This window comes from Balaenoptera physalus, assembly GCF_965194825.1.
Source record: "Balaenoptera physalus genome assembly, chromosome: 15".
In the NCBI taxonomy this organism is placed as follows: domain Eukaryota; kingdom Metazoa; phylum Chordata; class Mammalia; order Artiodactyla; family Balaenopteridae; genus Balaenoptera; species Balaenoptera physalus.
In genome coordinates this window covers 80,418,547-80,442,995 of record NC_138894.1, presented here as the reverse complement: position 1 = coordinate 80,442,995, position 24,449 = coordinate 80,418,547, and the positions used below count along the sequence as shown (strand labels likewise).

Genomic DNA, 24,449 nt, shown 5'->3' with positions numbered 1-24,449 from the left:
TCTTAAAAATCCTTCCCTGAATTTTCACATTTCAAAATGTGCTGTTGTTTAATTTCACCCAAGGAATAGGAAAAATGATGGTGCCATTAACCGAAATGGGAAATCCAAAGGAGGGGATGCTTTGAGAAAATATAAGCCTATAAAGAGGACTTGATAAACATGTGTGCGTAGGCCATTAAATGCAAGTGTCTTGTTGGTTGAGTTTCAGTTTCCAATAGGACATCTTTCATGGCCTGCCAAAATAGGAACACCTCCTCTCAGGGGGCAAGACTACATTTCAGTTAATTTTCTATTTCAGTAAGATAGAAATTGCAAGTCAGCAAGAAACAGAGACAGGCTACACAGTTCCCTTAGTCTTGTATTCCTGATCAAATGCAGGGCCCAGAAATAGCCAGAATAGACCTCACTGCTCTTGCCCTTTGCCTACAAATGACTAATGATGAGGGTAGGTTGGGTGGAGGTAGGCTGAGGGCAGGTGGGGCTACCCTGGCATTGAGGACCCATTGAGGGCTAACAACACACACCCCTTTGCAATAAGTTTAAGGGAACAGCATTGTCTTTTCTTCCCATGAGAGACTGACATTTAACCCCATCCCAAAGCAATCACCACCTCCACTTTTCCCTCCCTCTATAAGTCAACAAGAAAAATAACATTCCCCAAATAAGAGATTCATTTCTCATCAAAATAGAACCTTCTTTTATGTAACTACACAGAAGCTTCCTTACTGAAGCACTAAATTCAAAAGCAGCTATAAGTAAAAAGAATCTGCTCTTATCATAAATAAAAGATTGTATATGCGAACTTACTTGCAGTAAAATCTTATGATAAAAAATATAATTTATATCCTAGTTTCTCCTGTGTATTTTATGTAATATCCCAGTAAAATATTTCCATTTTACAACATGTACCTATTAAAACCATTCCTCATAAAACTGTCGGCATAAAATAAAATACAAAAACTGGAAGGAAAAAGCAGAGGAAAAGAAAATATATCAAAAAGAGGTGATGAAAGGCAACAGAAGGATGCTTGTGGAAACCCTCCCAGTGAGACATAAATAACAGTAATATGGAGGCAGTGGAAGATGCTAATAATTAAGTAGGATATTTTAAGGTGAATCCTTAAATCCTTCTTCAAATGCCATTCGTTTCTCTATGCTAACAAGGAATTCTCTCACAATAAAATCTGGAGACAGGACCTTACTAGTGACATAGAATGAGTCTACAAAATAAGTCAATTAAAAAGAAAGTGTCCTGGAGGACTTCCCTGGTGGTGCAGTGGTTAAGAATCTGCCTGCCAATGCAGGTGATACAGGTTCGAGCCCTGGTCCAGGAAGATCCCACATGCACGGAGCAACTAAGCCGGAGCGCCACAACTACTGAGCCTGCGCTCTAGAGCATGTGAGCCACAACTACTGAGCCCGTGTGCCGCAACTACTGAAGCCCACGCGCCTAGAGCCTGTGCTCCGAAAAAAGAGAAGCCACGGCAATGGGAAGCTCGTGCACTGCAATGAAGAGCAGCCCCCGCTCGCCGCAACTAGAGAAAGCCTGCGCACAGCAACGAAGACCCAACGGAGACAAAAATAAATAAATAAATAAATAAATTTAAAAAAAAAGGTCCTGGAAACGGCAAATATTGTCTGTGAAAATGCAGCCCAACATGTGATTGAAGTTTACTCTCGAGTCAACAGGTCCTCCTCCCACCTACAGGTGGACTTGCAGCCTGTGAGCCAAGGAGCCCTTAAAACCAGCAAATCGGATCTGTCAGTCTTTGGGAGGTTGTCAGTATTTATTTTGAAATCGTTTCAGATGTACAGAAAACTTGTAAGAATAATAAAAAGAACTCCAGATACCCTTCTTCCAGATTTTCTACAACTGTTAAATTTTTATCACTTTCTCATATATATGTGAATTTATTATATAAATTACATACATTCAAATTACACATATAATTAAATATACACATGTATTTGACCATTTGAGAGTAAATTGCTGATTTATGATACCCATTCACCCCTGAAACTTCAGTGTGTATTATTTGGGGGTACTCTTTTACATAACTAGGAGAACATAATCAAAATCAGGAAAATAATATTTAATATGATCTAATCTGTAGATCTTATTCAAATTTGGCCACTTGTCCCAACAACAACCTTACAGTTTTAAAAAATGAGATAACTAAAAAAGGAAGAGAAATTGAAAGAAAATTTTAGTCCAGGATCACACATTCAGCTGTCCCGTCTCTTTGGTCTCCCTTAATCTAGAACAGTACCTCCGACTCTTTGTTTTTTCTGACCTTCACTTGTTGAAGAGAACAAGCCAGTTATGTTGTAAAGTAACTTGGTTTTGTCTGGTATTTCCTCATGATTATATTCAGATTACACATTTTTGACAGAAATGCCGCAGAGGTGATATGTCTTGGTATCAGGAGGCATATGTTCATTTGTCCCATAAATGGTGATAACTTTGATCACTTCGCTAAAGTGGGGTCCCTTGTAAAATTACTACTTTTCCCTTTGTAATTCATAAGCGGAGATACTTTGAGATTAAGTAAATATCCTGTTCCTCATCAAATTTTCACCCAACAGTTTCAGCATCTGTTGATGACTCTTGCCTAAATCAATTATTATTGTGATGATTCCAAATGAGGAGTGATGCCGTGGTCTATAGATGGGGTGACTCAGATCTCTGGGGGATCAGATGGCCTAAGTTTTGACTTGGAAAAGAAAGCAGTATCTATTTCTACTACAATCTATAGAAAGTAAAGATCAACAAAATTTTCCTAGTTGATGGCACTATGGAGAACATAGCATCCATTTTCTGTGCATCAGTAATTCTCAATGGAAAGGAGAGGTTTTTTTTTATCACTATCAAAAAGGTCACAGGTTTAGAAAAGTTGAGAAATACTGTACTAGATGCTTTTCTTTCAAGAGAAATTAACCTCCAGTTTAGAAAATGGAATGGCTGTTTTTCTCCTAAGTAATTTTTTTTGATTTTATGCAAAAACATTCTGAATTATGTAACCAACCAAGTTTTTCCTTTTGACAATACCTGCTAGAAAACTTAGAACTTAAACAGTGTGTAGTTCATGGTGATAAGTCTTTTAACTCTGCATTTTAGGGTCTCATTTTTCGATCATTTAATGTTTCCAACTAGTTTTGCTTTCTTCTTTTGCTCTAATTTCTTATTTATGCATCTATTTTATTAGGGATTTTTGTAGCCAAATTGAAACTTTGTGGACTAAGATAGACATACAAACTAATTAATAAAATAGTCTATAATTTCTTTTTTCATCAGTTGCTCTATCTCAAATCTCCAGATCAAATTTCTTATCAACTGGGGCTATCTTATTTCGTTCCACTTGACATGACACGTTGGAGGAGGGGCGTGGGTGAAAGAACACATGGGAAACTTTAATTCAGTGTCATTGGTTAATTCAGTGACTTTATGCTTTCCAGGGCCCTAAAATAATGAGATTGGTTATTGCTTGTCACTTGGAATGGATCCATCTTGGTGCAGGGAAAAGAGCACTGAACTAGTCATCAGAAGGCCCATCCATGGTATAATTCTACTTCTGCCATAGATGTGGTGTGACCTTGAACAAACCAATTCCAATATCTGAACTTCAGCATCCTTGGGGAATAACTGGGAATGAAAGCACCTAAACTGCCTATCGCACCAAACTATTGGAAAACTCAATAGGAAACTGCTTCAAGAACTACAAGATCCAAGAATTCCTTATCATCTTATCATCTGGTAAGAGCATCAGACCATAAACAAGTAAACAAATATACAAATAACTTAATTTCAGGTAATAGTAAATGCTATGAAAACAAAATAGATGAAAAGATTCAAGAAGGAAGGCGGGGAGGGTGATTTGAGACCAGAGGGCCAAAGGAGACCTTTGTAAGGAATGGATATTTAATCAGAGACCTGAATAAGGAGAAGCAGAAAGCTATGCAGAGATGACAAGAGCACATGAAGCGGGGATAAAACCTCGAAGGCAGGAAGCCACTCAGTGGGCTCCAGTAACTGCAAGAAGCCAGTGTGTGTAGGGGGTGTTTACACAGGGCAGGTGTGGCAGAGGCGAAATCGAGGATGGAGGTGCAGCCTTTGCAAACCAATCTCTCTGCAGCCTCAGCATTAAGAGCATGGGCTCTGCAAATCCACAAACCTGGGTGCACCTCCTGGGTCTGCCTCTCACCATCGTGGTGGAGGTACTTAAGCTCCCCGTGCCACAGCTTTACTGTATATAAAACAGGAATGATAATAGCAGTTTCTTTACAAAATGGTGTGAGAATTGAGTGGGCTGATGCTTGGTACAGGGGAGCTCTCAAGAAGCTTATTACTTTCCGGTCAACTCCATCAAAGGAACAACAATGACCCTTAAAGAATAAACCGCACAAGTCAGGGTTCAAGGATATTTGATAAAACTTTTCTCATAGGATAAGCAGTAAACTCCTCAAGGATAGAGAACCTGTCTGCTCCAGCCCCTCAGCACCTAGCACAGAGCTGCACATAGTAGGTGCTCAATAAGATATCTACCCTGAGTAAATATTTGTGAAAGGCGGTTCCTGACAGTAGTAGCAAGCCAGCCATGAAACGCAGGCAGTAAATCACGCTCCCCTGTGCCCAGCTCTATACAGAATTCACAACAGGCACAACTTGTTTTTAAACTCAAGTTATGTGAAATGTTTTGAGATGGTCCTAACTTATTCAGAGGCATGCTCACCTTAAGTAATGGGTTGTCTCAGGAGTGAGTCCCTGGCTCTGCCATAATAGCTGATTTTTATCAACAATTAGGAAAAGAGGCATTTGTCTGATCACTCGGCCAGTGTCTGAACAAATGGCTCCTCAGCCAACCATTACAAATACGTCCCACCACCACCAGCGTTTCCAGGTTCAGACTTCTCATTCTGATCATGCTAGGAATGTAATCAACTCCCTCTGTAGAGGTAAGTTAATTATCTCCTCAGGCTGTGAAAGAACACACGGGTTTGGTTTCTGACCACGGTGCCTAAAGAGAGGGCCCTCCAGAGGAGCCAGAGGGCTTGTCGGCTGCCACCCCAGGGCCCCGGATGGCACCCGGGAGCCGTGGTTCAAAACGATCTGGCCTTTATCCCCCAGGTCCCCCATCGCACCTGCTTTAGTGATGCAGCGCTGGACACAGAACTTGGCTCTCTCCAGTCTCCTCTGGCCAGCATGGCCGTGCCCTGTTGGCTGGAGCTGGGCTCCTGGAGCTCACCCAGCACCTCCTGCAGCCCAGCTCAGCTCCCAGCTCAGGATGTCCCTCTGGAAGCTGATCCTGAGACAGATAAGGGAGGAAATCAGCTTCCCTGTCCTCCATCACCGGGCTGCCAGGGACAGCAGGACCTAAAGACTCAAACATAAATCACCTGCCTATCTCCATGTTTCAAACTTCAGCTTTAATCCAGCTCAGAGTAGGATTAGCTGCCTCAGAGACTGCTAACTGCCAGATGGTCGCTGATAGCCAACCAGGGAAACGTGTGCGTCAGAGCCTGCTGTGAAGCCTTAGAAAGTCAGAACTGGAAAGGATCTGAGGGAGGCAGGCCAACCCTTCACTTCTTCATCATCACAATGGGGACAGGGGCAAGGCGGCAGCTCCCGGATGCACAGTGAGTTAACAGCACGTGCTGGGACCTTTCTCTGGGTTGTTCGAATTGAGGGGAGAAAGAGAGATGAGCATTGAGAGACAGCAGCGCATCGCTAGCTGATTATGTCCTGCTGCTCTCAGACAGGGGCAGAAGCAAGAGGAAGGGAAGTTAATTTACTGAATACCTCCTATATTCCAGATGTGATGTCAGCTGCTTTCGTGTGTAACACCTGGGTTCTAATCCCTGGTCTGCCACTGACCCTACATGTCATCTTGGGTAAATCACTTTCCCTGTGGAGGAGTCTTAGTACCTCAAGTGCAGGCTGAGAAGGGTAGAGTGGATTATCTCTAAGACAGTGGTTCTCATTCTTTAATGTGCACCAGAATCCCCTGGAGGGCTTGTTAAGATACAGATTGCTGGGTCCCACCCTCAGTTTCTGAATCATGGCGCTTGAGAATATGTGTGTCAAACAAGCTCCCCAGTGGTGCTGATGATGATCATCTATGGACCACACCTAAAGGTGCATCGCTCTAAGATATAACCGCCAACTCTAAAGTTAAATAGCATGCGTGAGTTCATGAAAAAGAAACATACACATACACACACACACACACTCTCTTTAAAAAAGAGTAAAAAACAAAGGACCCCAAGCTAATAAATCAATCCCAGTGGGTCCAAGCCTATAGGTTTCCTTAAACTCTTGAAAACAACTCTAACACGTAGCAAGCCAAATCTGAACTCAAGTTTATGTCCTGTGGCTCAAGTCCTTTCTTTGGAGAGAATGAAGTGCTGCCTCACCCCCAAGAAGCCTATAAGCCTGAATGAAGCGCGTTCATTAACACAGTCACACTCAGATGGAGGCCCAAGTGGCATCCCAGGCAAGCATCTGAATGTCTTCAGTAGCTGGTACATCCAGACGTTTGCTATGCACCCAGCGAGGACTGCAACCGGCAGGGGTACCACCGGGATGGAGAAGATGCAGGAGCGCTCACCATCGCTTCTGCGCTGTGACCAGAGGTCCACGCCCCTCAAATCCCCACCCAGAGCACTGCCAACCTCCCAGGGCATCAGCAGATTGTTTCTGGGAAATTTCTCAAAACATATATCAACCCAAAGGAAAGCAGAAAAAACACACATATATATTGAAAAACCCAGAAAAATACCCAAATGCTCCTAGGAGAATGTTTGACCCTTGACACACTATACTCATGGGCTGAATATCTAAGATCAAAGCTACCTTGGAAGGGTATTATGGCTTTTATAGAACAACAACAAAAATGGGCAGGAAGAAAGCCCGGGGCAAGAAAGCCAGAGAACTTCCACGGGGCGCCGCCTCTCAGGGAAGATAGGTCGTGGCTAAAATCCGGGAAAGCTGTCTGATATTGGTGTCATTTTTGGTCTCCGGTCCTACGGGCTGGTCCACTATCATTGCAGACAGAATAAGTGATGTGGCCAAGGATGGGACATGAGAGGAAAGAAAAAAGAAATCTCCTTTCCGGAGTTCCCAGTGAGGCACCCAACAAGCTTAACCCCAGGCGGGAGCTGGTCTCTCACCCAGAGTATCATCTAATGCTTGTCTCCCCAGCCCTTTCCCTCCTACCTTTCAAATGGAAGCACTAAAAGCATTTACACTAAAAACTAATTCTATATAATTGTTACAAACCAGAATGCAAATGTCATAGATAATCCTTCCGGTAGAATATACATAATGTAAAAAAAATAATCAGTTTAACAATCAATCCAACAATTTAACAGAGTACCCATTTATCAACACAAGCCCAGAGTGGGGACAGAGGGTCGGGTGCAGGGGAAACAGAAGAGTGGAGGGTAGAGGTAAAAATAAGCATCTCTCTTCCTCTTAGACAACAGAGAGTTAATAGATATACTTGGCACGGATAATAAGTGACATATAAGATAAAATACTGTTTATTTAATGTAACCATTAATAGAATGTAAAAGGCTTTATATCCCACAGAAACTACCAAAAAAGAAATCAGAAAACAGACTGCATGGAAGAAGCAAGAAAATGGCAAAAAAATCACCACCACCCTTCCAAAAAGGAGGCATAAACAAGAGAAAATAGACAAATAAGATAGCAGAATTAAGACAAACCATGCTTTCCTAAAAGCCAAACCAAAAGGAAAACACCCACTGTTTCTAATGATCATGCGGTGCATTATACCCGTTCCTTCCGGGCCCCTTGGTTGTTTCATTTCTTCATCTCACGGACTTGTCTCCACTTCAACCGCTGTGGCCACTGTCACTCATTAGACCTTGTCATCCCCTAAAGTGTCCTCCCTTCAGGAACAACTAAACCAATCACTGTACTCACATCTCCTGACATTTCAGCTGCAAAAGGAGAGAGGGCAGGTTCAAGGGAAGGCTTTGGCTTCTTTAGGTTTGTAGTAGGAGAAAATGAGATTTTGTTTAAAAAAAGAAAGAAAAAGCCAATGAAAAGAGTTACAAAGTAAAAGGATGAACAAACAGGAAAGAAAAGGGAAATCAATAGTGGCAAGTTTTGAAGATGGCAGTTTTGAGGGAGAGATGGGGTCAGGAAAGGGTGGAGCCACTGGCCTCTGAGTTAATCAAGCCTGCAATTCCTCAGCCACATATCAAACTATGGAATGAGACTGAAGCAGCACTCAGAGAAAAATTCTGAGCCTCAATTTTATTGCTTCAAAAAGGAATAAAATAGAGAAACTAAGCATCTACCTCAAGATGTCAGAAAGAGAACATAATAATATGAGAAAAGTTTTTATAAGAATGTAATAGAGATAATATTACAAATTATGTTTTTTAGAAAGAAATCTACAGAAATGGAAAAGTAATTCTAACTGTTGACTTTAAAGAAACAGAAAAATATATAGTGGGTGCAATTAAGGGGAAAACGTTTAGGAATAAAAATGTGATTTAACCATAAGTATGAAGTTTACTTTTTTAAAAGGTAAATGAGTACTATGTCAGCCCTGCTAGTATATTTGAAAATCACTAGGAAAAGAGTTTCTAGAAAATCTATAAATCACCAAAATTGATTCATTAAACAAACAGCCTAAGTAGTTCAATAATTATAGGCAAACCTTAAAGAGTTCAACAGACTATATACATATAGACTATATATGTATTACACACATACATATAAAGCAAGCTGTACTCAGGTGAAACTTTCATGTTCTCAGGGGAAAGATAATATTAATGGTACCCAGACCCACAACCCCTTATTTATAGTTCTAAAATTCCAAATGCTCTGTAGTTTATTTTATAAAACCTTTGAAGACAAAACCTGACTGAAACTCATTTAACATTAAATTTGATCTGAATTCATACATATATATTATTATTATTTTCATGTCATGGTATGAAATAGTAACATGTTTATTATGCCCTGCTGCCCCACTTCCCACTAGGTGAGATATGTAATATTGGTTTGGCCAAAAAGTTCGTTCGGCTTTTCCGTAACATCTTACGGAAAAACCCAAACGAACTTTTTGACCAACCCAATATATGTTATACATCGTGTATTACCTTTCTAAAAAGCCAAAGGTTCTGAATTCTGAAACATATCTGGTCTCAAGGGTTTCAGAACAGGCCTTGTGGGCCTGTATAAACTGGTACAGAACATAGAAAAAAGATGAAAAGTTTCTCAACTATTTTAAGAAGTTTGTTAACCCTGATCTAAAATTTGGCAAAAGAGAATTCACTCAAAAAGAAAAACTACAGTCTGATTTCATTTGACTACGGAAGCAAAAACCTTCGATAAGTGATGTTTTTTTATTGTTTTCAACTTGGTGATAAAAAATATGGTCATTGTTATGAACCGGGGTGTCCCCCACAAAATTCATATGTTGAAGTCCTAACACCCAATACCTCAGAATGTGACTGTATTCGGAGATAGGGTCTTTAAAGAGGTAATTAAGTTAAAATAAGGTTGCAGGTGTGGGCCCTGATCCAATATGACTGGTGTCCTGATAAGTATAAGATGGGGAAATTTGGACACAAACACACACAGAGGAAAGACCATGTGAGGACACAGCAAGGAAGTCGCTATCTACAAGCCAAGTAGAGAGGCCTCAGAAGGAACCAACTCTGCCAACACCTTGATCTGGGACTTCTAAATCTCCAGAAATGTGATAAAATGAATTTCTGTTGCTTAATCCACCGAGTCTGTGGAACTTGTTGTCGCAGCCCTAGCAAATTAATACAGGCACATTTAATATTCAAGTTTGAATAATTACTAAGTATTCATTCCACCATTATAAAAACATCTCTTTTCCTTCTCTCTGGGCACTACTTTCATGAAAATTCCAAGAATCATAAGGACACCTACTCTGTGCAAATAGTCAGTCCTGGTTACTAGTTTTACAGAAAAAAATGCTAGAAAATCTGACCAGTCCACCAGAGGGCCAAGCGTACTGCTACTATGATTCTTGGACCACACACACGGTATTTGTTGAAAGCACGTGACTCAGAAACAGGGGTCATCCTTGTCCGTGGATCAGAGCTTATCAATGGTCCAGACACCAGCACCAGGTGGTCCATGCTCCTGGGCCATTGTCACAAGCATTGGGGTGCTTGAGGCATACACCACCCAGGCTAGTCCCATAGGCCTTCTCAGGATACAGAGAAGGAGGAGGGACGGCTCACTCCCTGTATTATGCCTGCATACGGTGGTTCCACATCATTCAGTGTCTCAGCTCCCAATGCTGCCATTCCTTTACACGGCGCTTTCTTCATGCACTCAGCCATTTTCCCTACGGCACTTGCACTGGGCCCAGGTGACTGAGTCCAGGAGGCTCCAGACTCAGCCACACACCCTGACCTGACATCCTGCCCCACACACTCAGCTTCCTGGCCCTCAGGAGAAAAAGCAGCCCTTCCCTCACTCAGTCCAGAGCCTGCCTATGCCTGCCTAGTATTATTAGTCATACTATTTTCAAGGGGAAATCTCACCTTGTGAAATGAAACGTGACCTGGTGAAATGAAATAAAAGCAAACCAAATCCTGCCAAGTGAAAAGAGGTGTGTTCCATAACTAAGTAAAGATTATTTCAGGAATGCAGAGACAGATAAATATTAGGGGAAATTTTTAAACATCATATCGCTAAGTCAAAGGAGAAAAAAAAATCTTCTTAAAAGATGAGGAGGTGACTTCAATAGCATTTCTAATTTATAACACTAACCACCACAACAAAAACATTTTATAAACTAGGAATGGAAGATTGCTCCTTGATATGATAAAAAACAAAAATTGTCCCAAGCCAAATGGCAGTAATAGCTAGTTAAAAGTAAGTGATGTTCCCACTTAACAGAAAATAATAAGACAAGGCTACTTGCAATCATGGTCATTGTTTATAGTATTCTAGAAGTTCTAGACCTGTACTGTCCAAAATGACAGCCACTAGCCACATGTGGCTACTGAGCACTTGAAATAGGGCTCATCTGAGTTGAGGTGCGCTGTACCAGATTTTGAACACTTAGTATTTTTTTTAAAAAGAGTGCAAAATACCTAATTTTTAATTTTTATATTGATTTAGGTTGAAATTTTATTCTGGGTATATGGGGTTAAATAGTAATATATTATTGAATTAATTTCATGTTTCTTTTTACTTTCTTTTACCGTAGCTACTAGAACATTTTACATTACATATATGAATGGCATTATATTTCTATATTTCAGGGCTCTTCTAGACAGTGTAATCAGGTAAAAGAAAAGAAAAAATCTTTAGCCACAAGAAATAAGAAGGTGCAATTATTACTGTTTGAGGATTAGATGACTGTGTAGATGAGAAGTTATTACACATTTTAAAAAATAATTATTTAGAAATTAATGACTACTTTCTATGCCAGCATTAGACAGTTAGAGAATATAATGGAAAAATAAATCTCAAATGTCCACGAAATATATAATATACTCAAGAATAAATTGTATGTAAAATGTAAGACATTTTTATAAATAAATAGTTTAAAATGGCTTTAGTTTCTCCTTTGACAACAGTTTAGGGAAGAAGCAAAGATGTTCTCAGAGAACACTAGTCTGAACTGAGGCCCCCAACTGAGCAAACAGCTGTACTCACCTGACTGCCAGTCTGTAGTGGCTGCTGAGGACCAAATATCCATGTCCATCAAATACTGTAGAACTCACAGCATACAAGTTCAGCAATGACCTTGTTTCTGGCTCCACTTTAGGTTTCCTATCCTGATGTTTCTTTGCTTAATCATCCAAGCACTGCATTGTAAAACATGATACATGCATCAGCTATAATTATACACTGACTTCATGGTTTGTTTTTTCTCCTATTCCTTTAACTTTTTAATGTAGGGCTGGTCCTTCCCCTTCTCTCAAATGACATTTCTCAGTCATCTTGTATCCCTTCTTCAGGGACAAGCATAGTCTCTGTTTCTGCACCTCTGCCTTTTCATCTGAACAGATACCCCCTTTTCATTAGAGGCATTTGAAAATGCAACTCTTAGGACTCAATCTTGACAAATATTGCAGAGACAGAGGGACATTTTAACCTTTGACTTGTCAAGGGTAGTCACATCTACACTGAGGCTTAGTAAGGATGTGAGAACATTCCTTACTAAATAAATCTTTTTTGTAACTTTGGATGTTAACTTTAATGTCATTTAATATAGGAGGAAATCTGTATATGATTTCTCTGGATCCTTAATAGCCTAGGTTTAATGACTGGAAAGGCGGGGCAGGGAGTCACATATCCTTGGCAGAGGATATAGGACTGTTTGGAGAAAACCTGAGAAAAACCCTGAGAGCCCCCAGGACCCAGTACCTTTGCAATTTGTCTGGTTTATAATCCTGGCTTGGAGCTTGGGACTTCTTACCTCCCAGGTGAAAGACTCCTTTTGGCCCTGGACAAGGACAATAGCCCCCAGAAGCCCAAGGGACAATTTACAAAGGCCCAGGGCTTACAGAGCCTTGCAGTGTCTCTCCACTCCAGACATGAAATAGGGCTTCTGATCCAAGGGCCATCCCAGGGAACTACTGGGAAGACGTGAGGATCTAGGCTGACAGGGGAAGTGTGTCATTTCTTAAGGCAAAAAGCAGTGGAGAAGAAGCAAATATGGAGGATGAGGAGTTGAGTTTGGGACATTTTTTTTTAATTTTAATTTTAATTTATTTTATTTACTTATTTTTGGATGCACTGGGTCTTTGTTGCTGCATGTGGGCTTTCTCTGGTTGTGGCAAGCAGGGGCTACTCTTCGTTGCGGTGCATGGCCTTCTCTTTGAGGTGGCTTCTCTTGTTGCAGAGCACGGGCTCTAGGGCGCACGGGCTTCAGTAGTTGCAGCACGCGGGCTCAGTTGTTGTGGCGCACAGACTCTAGAACGCAGGCTCAGTAGTTGTGGCACACAAGCTTAGTTGCTCCACGGCATGTGGGATCTTCTGGGACCAGGGCTCGAACCTGTGTCCCCTGCATTGGCAGGCGGATTCTTAACCACTGCGTCACCAGGGAAGCCCGAGTTTGGGACATTTTTATACTGATGTAGAACTACCAAGTGAAGATATATTAGTAGGCATTAGGATCTGGAATTCAGGAAGGACATTAGCCTACAGATGCAGATGTTAACAACTATAAACGTAAGTCCAGTGGTATTTGATATTTCTCTCCAGGAAATCATCGAGTTTTTCATTTTCAGGAGCACACAGAGGACATGTCTTGGATGACATAGAGGAGATTTTAGAGGAACAACACTGAACCTCTCTTACGATGCAGGTGGCCAGGAACTTCTGAGTGTTGTGTGTCCATTTTCAACTACTGCATAACAAATTATCACAGACTTAGCAACTGTGAACAATACACATTTATTATCTGACTATTGCTGTGGGTCAGAGTCTGGGTGTGACTTATCTGCATCCTCTGTTCAGGGTCTCATAAGGCTGCAGTTGAGGTTTTAGCCAGGCTGTGTTCTCATCCAGAAGCTTGAATGGGGAAGAACCTGACTCCAAGCTCACTCAGGTTACTGGAAGAATTCATTTCCTTGTGGCTGTAGGACTGAGGGCCCCAGATTTTGCTGGCTAATGGTTGGAGGCTGCCCTCAGCTCCTAGAGGTCACCCACCATTCAGAGAGGCCCACGTGGACTTTCCCAAAATGGCCACTTATTTCATCAAAACAGTGAAGGAATTTGCTAGTAAGACAAAGTCTCATATAACGCAATGTAATCATAGGAGTGACATCCATCACTTTTGCCATATTCAATTGGTTAGAAGCAAGTCAGGTCCCCCCACACACACTCAAGAGGAAGGTATTATACAGGACACAAACAGGAGATCAGGACCATGGAGGGTCAATTACCTCAGAATCTGTCTGCCACATGCTGCATGGATGGGAGAGGCATTGAAACAGAGTTGAAAAGCCATCTCCAAGGAGTAAACATATAGCAGTGGGAGGCACAAGAACATTCACCACATATTCTGCCATGGTAGGCCACATAAAAGGTGCAAAAGACCACAAATTTTGGCAGCTGCACATTAAATACATTCATTGACATATTCTGTTACTAGGGTCCCCATGTTATATTTTAGAAGGTTGAGAGCGAGAGAGGGGGGAAGCAAAAAAGCTAGCCTGACGATAACCCTCAAAATGTATTACGATATTCTGGGGAGATTTGATCAGCATAGGCATCTGAACATTGAATGGGCACGGTGATTGGTCAAAGAATATTTTGGTTGATTTATTTCCCCATCTTCCCACTAGGAAGAATGGAGTTGATGCAACTCTAGAAAGAGGAAATATCTGAAAACTTCTATAACTCAATAATCAAAACCTACGTGAAATATCAGATATACGCTAGGTGCTAAAAATCAGATCACAGATAACCAATTCATCAACAACCTGCACAGAAAGGTGTCTAACTGCTGAACACAGGAAGCTCTGGCCTGGGTTGTTCCTCCTGTGCCCTAACTAACCTCTCACCTCAGCACCGCCCCTGGAAGAGCTGGCCGAGACTCTCGAAAGCTGCCAACGTGAGGGGGTATGCATCGTGCGGGAGGTGCAGTTTCACCTCCGTCTTTTCTCCACCAGAAGCACCGCCCATGACACTGCCATCTGCTCAGCAACACAGCCTCCCAGGCACCAGGGACCCCGTTCGGGACACGAAACTGGGTACAGGGCCATTTCCTCTTGACACCTCAGAACTCATCTCCCTTCTGAAACAAGGACAGACATGCCCGATTTATCAGGGACCCAGCGAGCATGGAGGCAAATCTTTGTTCTCAGTAATTCTGAGACTTCAAGGATATTTGGTAGCAACTGAACCTAGTCTGCCTGAGCAACTGTTTCTGCAACACCAAACTCCATGAGGTTGTTAATGGTGAGAAGCGACTCTTGCTTCATCACAAACCAGCAAGAGGACGTGCCCATTTCTGCTTGTCCAAAGAAACAAGCATGTCAGGCAATACAGCTCTCCCAAAAGGGCAGATGGACAGCTTCTCCACCCGGCCCCTCCCTTCCCGACCCCATCACAGACGGGGGACAGAAGCTACAGGAGAAAACATTCAACCAGACAGGGCAGGGGAGGTGATACATGGAGGAGAGATGGATAAAAATTTCATTTCAGGCTTTGAAGATGTACCCTTTGGATTCTCCTTGTCCCTTTGTTTTGTTTGTTTATTTTCTTGCAGGGGTGTTTGGGGAAGCATGATGCCATTTTGCAAAAAAGAAAGTACAGGATTTCTGAAAAGACAGCCCCGGGTCTAAACGCTAGCTTCTCCACTTATTCTCTGCCCACCTTTCAATAGAATAGTCTAATCCCCTTAAATCTGTTTCCTCATCTTCTTAGATGGGAACATTTAAAAGGTACTTAATCTCACTGAGTTATTGCCACGGGAGCATGTTGAGACCCAACATTTCGCAGAAGCATCCTACACTCTGAAGGACTGCAGAGCTGAAGCCAGCCCGGGGTCCGCCACAGCCATGTTAACACCGCACGCCCGGAAACTAAAACCCGCGCTGGGAAAGGGACTTGGCCAAGTTCTCTATGCCAAAAAGATGCCACATGGGGTACTGCCTCCTGCCCAGGCCTGCCGGAGAGGGGAGATAGAGTTGAAAAGTAAACTTCAAAAAACAAAGAAGAGAAAAAGAAACGTAAACTTCTCCGCCTTGCCTGGGGGTGAGAGCCTTGCGGTTCGGGTGGGACTGAAGAGGGTGGGGCTTAGCGCAGGCGCAGGACTGGTCAGGTGGTGAGTCTCCCCCGCAGCCAATGACAGCTCCCATCCGACCTGCAGCCACCCTAGGTCTGCGTGACTCCAGGGGTCTCCTGCTGCTGGGCATCTGAGTGGCCCATCATCCCAGGCTCTCAGACTCTGTTCTGAAGGAGAGAGGTGGTAGCAGAGCTGGTGGGGTGGCAGTTTCAGCAGCTCCCGTGCAAATCGGCAGGTCTGCATCTCTGTATTGGGGCGGCCCCATCTCTCTGTGCATCAGGAAGCTCCATGGACATATTTGTTTACTCCATTTGCCGATATGCAGTTTGCATAATATTGAATCTGGAAAGGACACTGCATCCACTGACAGGAGTTTTCCCAGCTGGAAAAAAAAAAAAAAGGAAAGAAAGAAACCAGCTTTACATTTTTTTACATTTTGGAGTAAAAATAAAGACACTCCACCGTGTGCCAGGCTTTCCGATGGATGGTTCTCGGGGTGGGGAAGGCCACGTCTGTGGTCAGGCCACGCTCCCAGATCCAAAGTATTGTTGGATGGCTTTCTCGTAAACACTGTTGGCAGCTCCAGGGACGGCTCTTTTGGTAAAAAGGATGTGCTGGAACGAAACGTAGGCCTCCAGCCAAGACACATTTCTTCCCATAAAACAGAAAGCATGCACATGTCAGGATGCAAGAAGCCAAGCCTCTTCAAGAGTGGGGGCGTCCTCGTCCACAGCATTCCAGGAGAACGGGGGGAACAAGGCTGAGCTGGGCTTTGACCTGAGATGCGTGGTAGGGAGCAAAGAGCTGAGGATGTATTCCAGCCCTCCCCATCCCCCCACCTCTCCGAGCTAGGCTTTCAATCAGATGCCTTCTGCCAGCTTGCTCATATCCTCAGATTGGTCTAAACGCCTAGCTCCAGTGTAAGGTATAATGAGGCCCCTCCAAATCTGTAAGAGCAAAGACGCAAAGCACAAAGTCAAGGGAAGTGGAAGGAAGCCCAGGAGGGGGTGTTCTTCACAGACCCCGGACAGCCATTCTCCTGGATACTTTCTTCTCACTCAGACCCTTCTCATCACAGATCCTTCCAGCCTCCTTGGCAGGCTCTGGGGAGCTGCACAGAAGCACTGCTTGTCCAAACATCATTCTACACATGGCACAATTCCCTGGACCCTCCTACCCAGAGTGGGGTCCTCAGGGCACCATCAGCCTCACCTGGAGGTTGGTTAGAACTGCAGAATCATGAGGCCCAGGTGTTTCATAGGCACATGGAAAGTTTGACAGGCACTGCCTGGGGGCTTCCTGGAGCAGCCTCCTAACTGGACACGTGTGCCTCCTTCAAGGTCCTCCAGCAGAGAAGGATGGACGATCGGTGAATCATGAAGTGACAAAGCCCCTCCTCTCACAGCACCCCCAGGTCACGGCCTGGGTGTGGATAAAAGGCACTTTGGACTATAGATCCCACAGCGCCCAGGACTCCAGTTTTCTCAGCCACCCAACCTCTACAGTAGGGGAGCATCTGCTCACACTCTCTCCTGGAAGAGGAAAAACAGTAGAGCTCAATTCCAGGATGATTTAAGACATCCAATGAGAGTTAAAGAAAAAAAATCAGATCTGGGGTTCTTCATTGTGAATTTTTCACCCTTTAGCCAGAGTTTGGCTTTACCTGCTCTAGGGACAAAGGAGTCAGGTCCCAGGCAGCCTGGGTGAAGTTGGAAATTAAGGGTAGTTGTGTCCCTTGGGTGGACATCTGCAGGAGCACCGGCCCACTGTGAAGCCCAGTTCTGTCTCATCATTTGGCTCTTTCAACGCTGTTGCTCTAGTCTGGTCACTGAATCTGGAGAACTTATGAGCTCATTCCTGGGCAAATCACCAAGCTCTGCAGATGACTCAACAGCGAGCTCCCATCAGGAGCAAAGTCGCCCTGCACACCAGCAAGGCTCACAAACCTGGATCCTCCCTCAACATCCAACGTGATGGTGACATAACCACCCAGCCTCCGTGATCACTAAGCACAACTGCAGGCCTTCAGTGCTTCTCCGGGAGAAGCAGGGGCTACCTTTCCCTCCTGGTTTTGGCCCTCAGGACCTAGTCTATAAATATTATGAGTATCTCACCTTGTATGATGGGTGTGGCACCTGGAAATGTTTGTTCTGCCACCATAGCTGGTGCTTAGTGCTTACATCCTGTAAGGATAACGGGAACAGAATTGTATTTACTATCGACATGCTATTGGTGTGTGCTATAGAGAGTTTTTGTTTGGCATCGTACACATAGATTATAAATTGCAGTTTTGGCGCATCACATCCAGTTGCCATAGGTCATGCCTAGAAACTAAAGCCTAGGGTGAGAAGGGGACTTGACCAAGTTCACTGTCCAAGTTTTGTTTTGTATCTAAGGGCTGCAGCAGTCAGAGGGTTATAGCTGTTTAAAACTTTTTTCAGGTTAAAATTACTATAGCAGATTACATTCTATGAAACCGTGTGGCCTCGGTTACCATTTTTCCCATGTGTTAGGGCAGACACAAAATGACTTTCTGAGGAGAATCTTGGTCTAACCCACAGGTGCATCCTGGGTTATCTCCAAAAGGAGACACGAGAGCTTTCTATTCAGGCAGGAGTTCTTGTAAGGTGACACAATTTTGACAAGAGTGTGTTAATCTTACTCCCACCTTGGGTGACTATTAAAACATAAGGTTTTGCACCTACCCACTTCCCTGCAACAGAGAATATTTGCACTCTTCGCAGTTGTCAGGGAATGTAACCTTGAACTTGGTGTCACTCAAATCTCTCAGTTCCTCTTGGCTGAGAGGAATTTTATTTAGAGAGCATTTCCCGAGGGGAACTGTATTTGTTAAAATAATGCTAGTTACTCTAACAGACAAATCCGGAATTCTCAGTGGCTTGACACCATAGAAGTCGGTTCCTTGTGCATATCACAATCCAGTGAAGGTTTTTTGGCTGGTGTCTTCCACCAGACCCTCAGTAGCCCGACTTCCTCCTTCCTGTGTCTCCACCTTCCTCTGGGTCCTTCCTTATAGCCTTCTCCTCTAAGCCAGCGGATTGGGAAAGGGATTATGGAGAGAATGCATTTACTTCCCAACCATTTCAGCCCAGAAGTGACACACATCACTTCTGCTCAAGCTCAGTGTCAAAGCCATGCCCAGCTGCAAAGGAGTCTGGGGAAAGTACTCATGTGCCCAGGAGGGAAGGAAACAGGCTCTGGTGAACTCAAAGTAGTCCCTGCCATGGAAATGCATTGCTCTAAATCCCTTAAATTGACGCAGATTAAGCCAGACCATCTGAGAGCTGAGTATCTGGAGAGCATCAAGTGGGCTCTGCAGAATAGCTTCTCTAGAACAGCAAGGAGTTGTGCCCCTGGTCTAAACAGAGACAAAAGAGAAACACTCGGTGGGTGGGGAGATGGAGGAGGATTTCACACTGATGTGTGCCAGGTGCCGCTGAGGTCAGCAGCTGGGGCCTGATGAAGTTTCTTTTCAAGGAAGAATCCAGGAGGAACATCACTCCGAGGATGTGACACAATTTTGGTGTCACTGGTGTGCTTCCGCTGTGCTTCAACCTGTGTCCTCGCATCCTGGCCTCACAGTGTGAGTGTGTGCCAACTCCACTCCTGTTGGCTGTTATTTCTTGGGCTGTGACTCATGCCACTTATTGTGCTTTCCTTGGCCTTGGCTGTTGAAAAGCTTAGACTCAGATCAATACAGCCCATCTCTAGCAAATAGGTGAGACATTAAGGGATATGTATTTTGAACCAACCTCACACCTGGTTCCATTCATCTTTCCTATTCTTCCATCTCCTGTGCCTCACTTTTTGTCATTTTTATGTCATCTTGCCATAATCCAACTGTTTCTGTAAACTGCGTCTAGCCCACTTGAGGAACACAGTGGAATACAAGCAAATAGATTAACCACAAGATTATCACACAAATACAAGAGTAGCAATGATCCAGGAGCTACTAGAGAAAGTTGGAGACAGTGGCTTTTTCCCTTCTCTTCTTGCCAAGGTCTTGACATTATGGGCGTGGCTGCTTCGCCCATGGTGTCTCCTGATGAGCAAATCTCTTCCCTGTGCTCTGTGTAGCTCTGTGTGTGGCAGCCTTCAGGAAGGCACCTTCCCAGGTCTCAGAGCTCCCACACACTCCGGGAGATGGTAACCTCAGCTCGCTCTCTTTTGTATAGAATGACTGGTGTCATGGGTGCCTCTCCCTCCCACTGGGCTTCTTCCCGCGTCTTTGCATCCCAGTGCACCTTTGTACCCAGCAATTGCTCTAACACACCAACCTCTAACACCTCTGAGTTCCACGGCGGATTAGCCAAGGGGCAGCACAGCTCACGGTGAAAAGCAAGTCTCAGAGAAGAACTCCCAACAGAACAAACAGGCAAACAAAACAAAATGAAAGCAAACTCATAGATCCAGAGAGCACACAGGTGGATGCCAGAAGGGAGGTGGGCGATGGGGTGGGAGAAAAGAGGCAAAGGGGACTTAGAGGTACAAACATCCAGTTATATAATAAGTCACAGGGAGGTAATAACATAAGGAATGTGATCAATGATATTGCAATAATTTTGTATGCAGACAGTTGGTTACTAGACTTATTGTAGTAATCATTACGTAATGTATGCAAAAGTCAAATCATTACGTAGCACACCTGAAATTAACATAATATTGTATGTCAACTATATTTTATTACAGAGAGAGAGAGAAAGAAAGGAAGAGAAGCACTATTCAGTATGGTAGCTACTCGCTACATGTGGCCACAAACACTTGAAATGAGGCAAGTTTGAACTGAGATGTGCTGTAAGTATAAAATTTTGAAGACCTAGTACAGAAGGAAAAAAATAAATGATCACATTAATAATTTTTAATATAGAACAGGAATTCTCATCTAACCTCTCACCACTAAGTTCCGGAGGGGCACTTGCCTGGGATTCATGTTAAAAGGGAGAGACTGGGGATTCTATACCTCTGCCTACAAGTTTTAGCCCCCTGTCTAATGCACTCAGCTCTGAGACTCAGCCCAGAGAACAAAGACTTCGAGGTATTATTCACCTGTATCATGTGGGCTTTGTTTTCAAGGACAAAAACTATTAACTTAAGGGGAAAAGTCATTTTGGGATTTTTTCTTTAGTAAAATTAAATATTACCTAGAGCATCTTATCTTTCTCAAGTACAGAAGTTCAATTGCCCACCCTGGGTCCTCTGAATAGCAACTAAGAAAGATAAAAATATTTTCCTGTTCAGAGATGATTTCAGTTATCACAGCACTAAATAGATGGCAAATGAGCAACCGGTTTACAAATGTTTGTTCATGAAGCCTGAATCTGTTGCTTAAGAGAATCTGCGAGGAACTGCTGAGGAAGTCAATGACCAGTGGGTGAAAATGTTTTAAGTGCACATGATAACGCTGAAGCCTGGCTCACGGAGAACACTTGGAAGAACAGGACCTCAAACCACGTGATCAGGTGCATCTGAAAATCAATATGCCTGCAACACAAATCTGCGTCCCTTATCCTGAGCTAGGGAGAGCTCCCAGTTGCCCTGCAGCCCAGAGAGGCACCACCTTGAACTGCCAAGATGCCCCAACTTCCATGCCTTGCACCCTGCCAGGCCCCATATCACCTCCCTTTTGTCAATTTACCCCTTAAGCATCCAGGCTTCCCCTCTGGGAAGCATGTGCTCCTACATCCTTCCTCAGCCGTGCACACGTCCTCACCCCTTTGCTCACAGCACAGGCCAACAACCCAGTACTTCTTATCATGCACATATTGTACTGTTATTTCTCTTGTCATTTCTGTCCTCTTGGTCCCCCAATTTCTTAAAAATGGCCCTCAATGACACCTGACTCCAAGAAATCAATCCTTCAGTCTCCAGAGAGGGACAAAGAACCCCCACAAGCAGAGGATTCAGTAGAAGCCACTAATGGTTCAGTTATCTTCCTAATAAACCCATTTATTCATCAGCAGAAACTCATCCAAAGGCCCATGGACAGAAGTCAGGGGGTCAATGAAGTTAGACGGGGAAAATGTCTATCTTTATTTTCACTAACCTCTAACTGAACTATAGCATTTCGCTCAATTACGAATGTGAGCAATAAACCACAGTAGTTTTAGCAATGCTATGATTTGTCAACAGTAGAAATCAGATATTTTAGTATGTTATGATTGTTGCAGATTTCTCAAAATACTATTTATTTCAGACATATGTCAGTTATTCAACCCATAAGTAGATCTTGCTTTTTGATGAGTTAATAAAGAAGCACATATATGACTGTACCACACATGTTTTATTTATATTTTGATAACTGTATTTCAATATAATTAGTTTCCTTTGTAATCCTATATATTTTATTTTGTACATTTAAAAACATTCTGAGAATGAGTCCTGTCTTAGTCTGGGCTACTATAACAAAATACCACTGACCAAATGGCTTAAACAACAAACATTGATTTCTCACAGTTCTGGAGTCCGGAAGTTCAAGATCAAGTCAGTGTCTGGTGAAGAAACTCATGCAGATAGCTACCTTCCTGTTGTACCCTCACATGGCAGAGGGAGATCATCTGTCTCACATCTCTTCTTTTTAGGGCACTAATCCCAATCGTGAGGGCTCCACCCTCATGATCTAATTACCTCCCAAAAACCCACCTGCAAATACCATTACATTGAGGGTTAGGGCTTCAGCATATGAATTTGGGAGACACAAACATTCAGTCCATAGCAAGTCCATTGGCCTCACTAGATGCCAAAAGAGTTTATGGAAAAAAGGGAAAGGATGGTTAGCCACCCTCCCATGACCCCCATGAAGCATGCCCCCACCACAAAGATTCCTGTGACAACACCAGCCACAGAGTCTTCAACAATAGCTCTCCAAGCACTTTACAGACCTGAATTCTCTTAGTTCCTCAAGAGGCGATAAATATCCACATTCATGTCAAAAGCAGGAAACTCATTTTTTAGATTCTTTTCCCATATAGGCCATTACAGAGTACTGAGTAGAGTTCCCTGTGTGTATATGTCAATCCCCATCTTCCAATTTATCCCTCCCCCCCTTACCCCCTGGTAACCATAAGTTTATTTTCTACATCTGTGACTCTATTTCTGTTTTGTGGATAAGTTCATTTGTAGCCTTTTTTTAGATTCCACATATAAGTGATATCATATGATATTTGTCTTTCTCTGTCTGACTTACTTCACTCAGTATGAGAATCTAAAAAAGAGTAGATATCCGTATATGTGTAACAGATTCACTTTGCTGTACACCTGAAACTCACACAACATTGTAAATCAACTATACCCCAACATTTTTTTAAAAAAAGCAGGAAACTTAGAGTTTAGATGAAGCACAGGGGCAGAAAGGGGGTAGTGGGAAGCACTGAGAGGCCAGGAGAGCTGGTATCTGGGGCTCCTCAGGGTCCGTTTCTCCGGGAGAGGAGCTGAGTGGCCTCCACCCCCACTCTGTGAAGGCCCAGTTATGCCATGTGCAGAGGTGAAAGTCAGGAGGGTACAGCCGCAAGACCACCTCCTCAGGGGCAAAACCCAGCCCAAAATGTGTCTCCAGCCATGAGGCACCTGCTGATATCAGACCAACAGGGCAACTCTCTCAACTCTCACAAGAAAGGAAGAGGAAATTCTTTTGTGAACGTAATTCCAAACTGGGTGAGAGATATTGTGAGCTGCTCAGTTCCCTACCCCTCGCACTAATTACACAAGTGCTCTGGGTTAATTTGTAGGAGCGGACCATATTGCTGAGCACACATTTTTTCTGGGTTTCAACCACTCTACTTCTCAAGTTAAAATTACTTTGCTGCAACTTTTCTTTCTTTCTCTCACCTTTAACTCTAAGTCTGTTTGCATGTTTTCCTTTTGCAGTTTGGGAAAAAAATTAAAAAGGGGGTAAAAAAAAAAAAAGGTTATTTGATCCTTTGAAGAGAGAAATCCTGCTCATGGATTTTCTGCATTGAATTCATTGGAGAGAAAAGAGCGATTGAGAGAACAGAATGGGAAAGGGAGGACAAGGAAGGGCACAAGCAGCTTTGATCTCCTCCAGGGGGAGGTAGGGCAGCTGCCCCGCCCCACCCCACAGATATCCCAGGGCATCCGGGCTCCCTGCCAAGCCCTTGGAGACCCTTCTGCAGCCAGGCCACACCCACCTGATTGGAGAACTCTGGGCTACAGGTTCTTCAAACAGCACAGAAGAGGGGAGCGTGAGACTGAGCCAGAAATGCTTGCGCTCCCCTCCTGGCGCTCACCGCCTCGGGCACTTTGATCAGAGGAAGAAAAGCTGAGAACTAAGAAATCATTCTGAGCGCCAGCTGAGAGAGGGAGAGCTGATAAACCAGGGAAATACTCTTTGTAACATGAGCTTGTATTTCTTCCTTCATCTCTAGGCATAAGGAGGGAAGGCAGAATATGTGGTCATCAATACTAGGTGATAAATGCTCAGAACTTCTGGGTCAGCTCAAGGGCTCCCTGTAGCCTGAGAAAGACAAAACACCTAACATCTAACTCAGGGCAGGCATTGAGCTAAAAACACGGACTCTTACTGCTGCTCCCCACTGCAGAGCCCTCTGGAAATGTTCTCCTGACTTTAAGCATAGCTTTGCTGTCAAGGAGCTATGAGTACCATAGGGCAGTCATTAGGACTCAGTTCTGTTTAAAGAACAAAAT

The 24,449-nt window shown here is 43.4% G+C and overlaps 1 protein-coding gene across 2 annotated transcripts in view; it reads right to left on the bottom strand.

The window, feature by feature from the left end:
- The window catches only part of LOC309644099 (uncharacterized protein), a 391,248-nt gene that overhangs the window by 64,623 nt on the left and 302,176 nt on the right, over positions 1–24,449 (bottom strand). Inside the window, exons 3-5 of one of the 2 annotated variants that reach the window (XM_082427531.1) lie at positions 17,882–17,950; positions 12,755–17,110; positions 11,684–11,835 (exon numbers count right to left, since the gene is read on the bottom strand). In XM_082427531.1, coding sequence (XP_082283657.1) covers positions 16,991–17,110; positions 17,882–17,950 — 189 coding nt within the window. In that variant the 3' untranslated portion in view covers positions 11,684–11,835; positions 12,755–16,990. Of the gene's footprint in view, positions 1–11,683; positions 11,836–12,754; positions 17,951–24,449 lie in introns of both variants that reach the window. The other variant, XR_014254231.1, reaches the window with a different exon arrangement.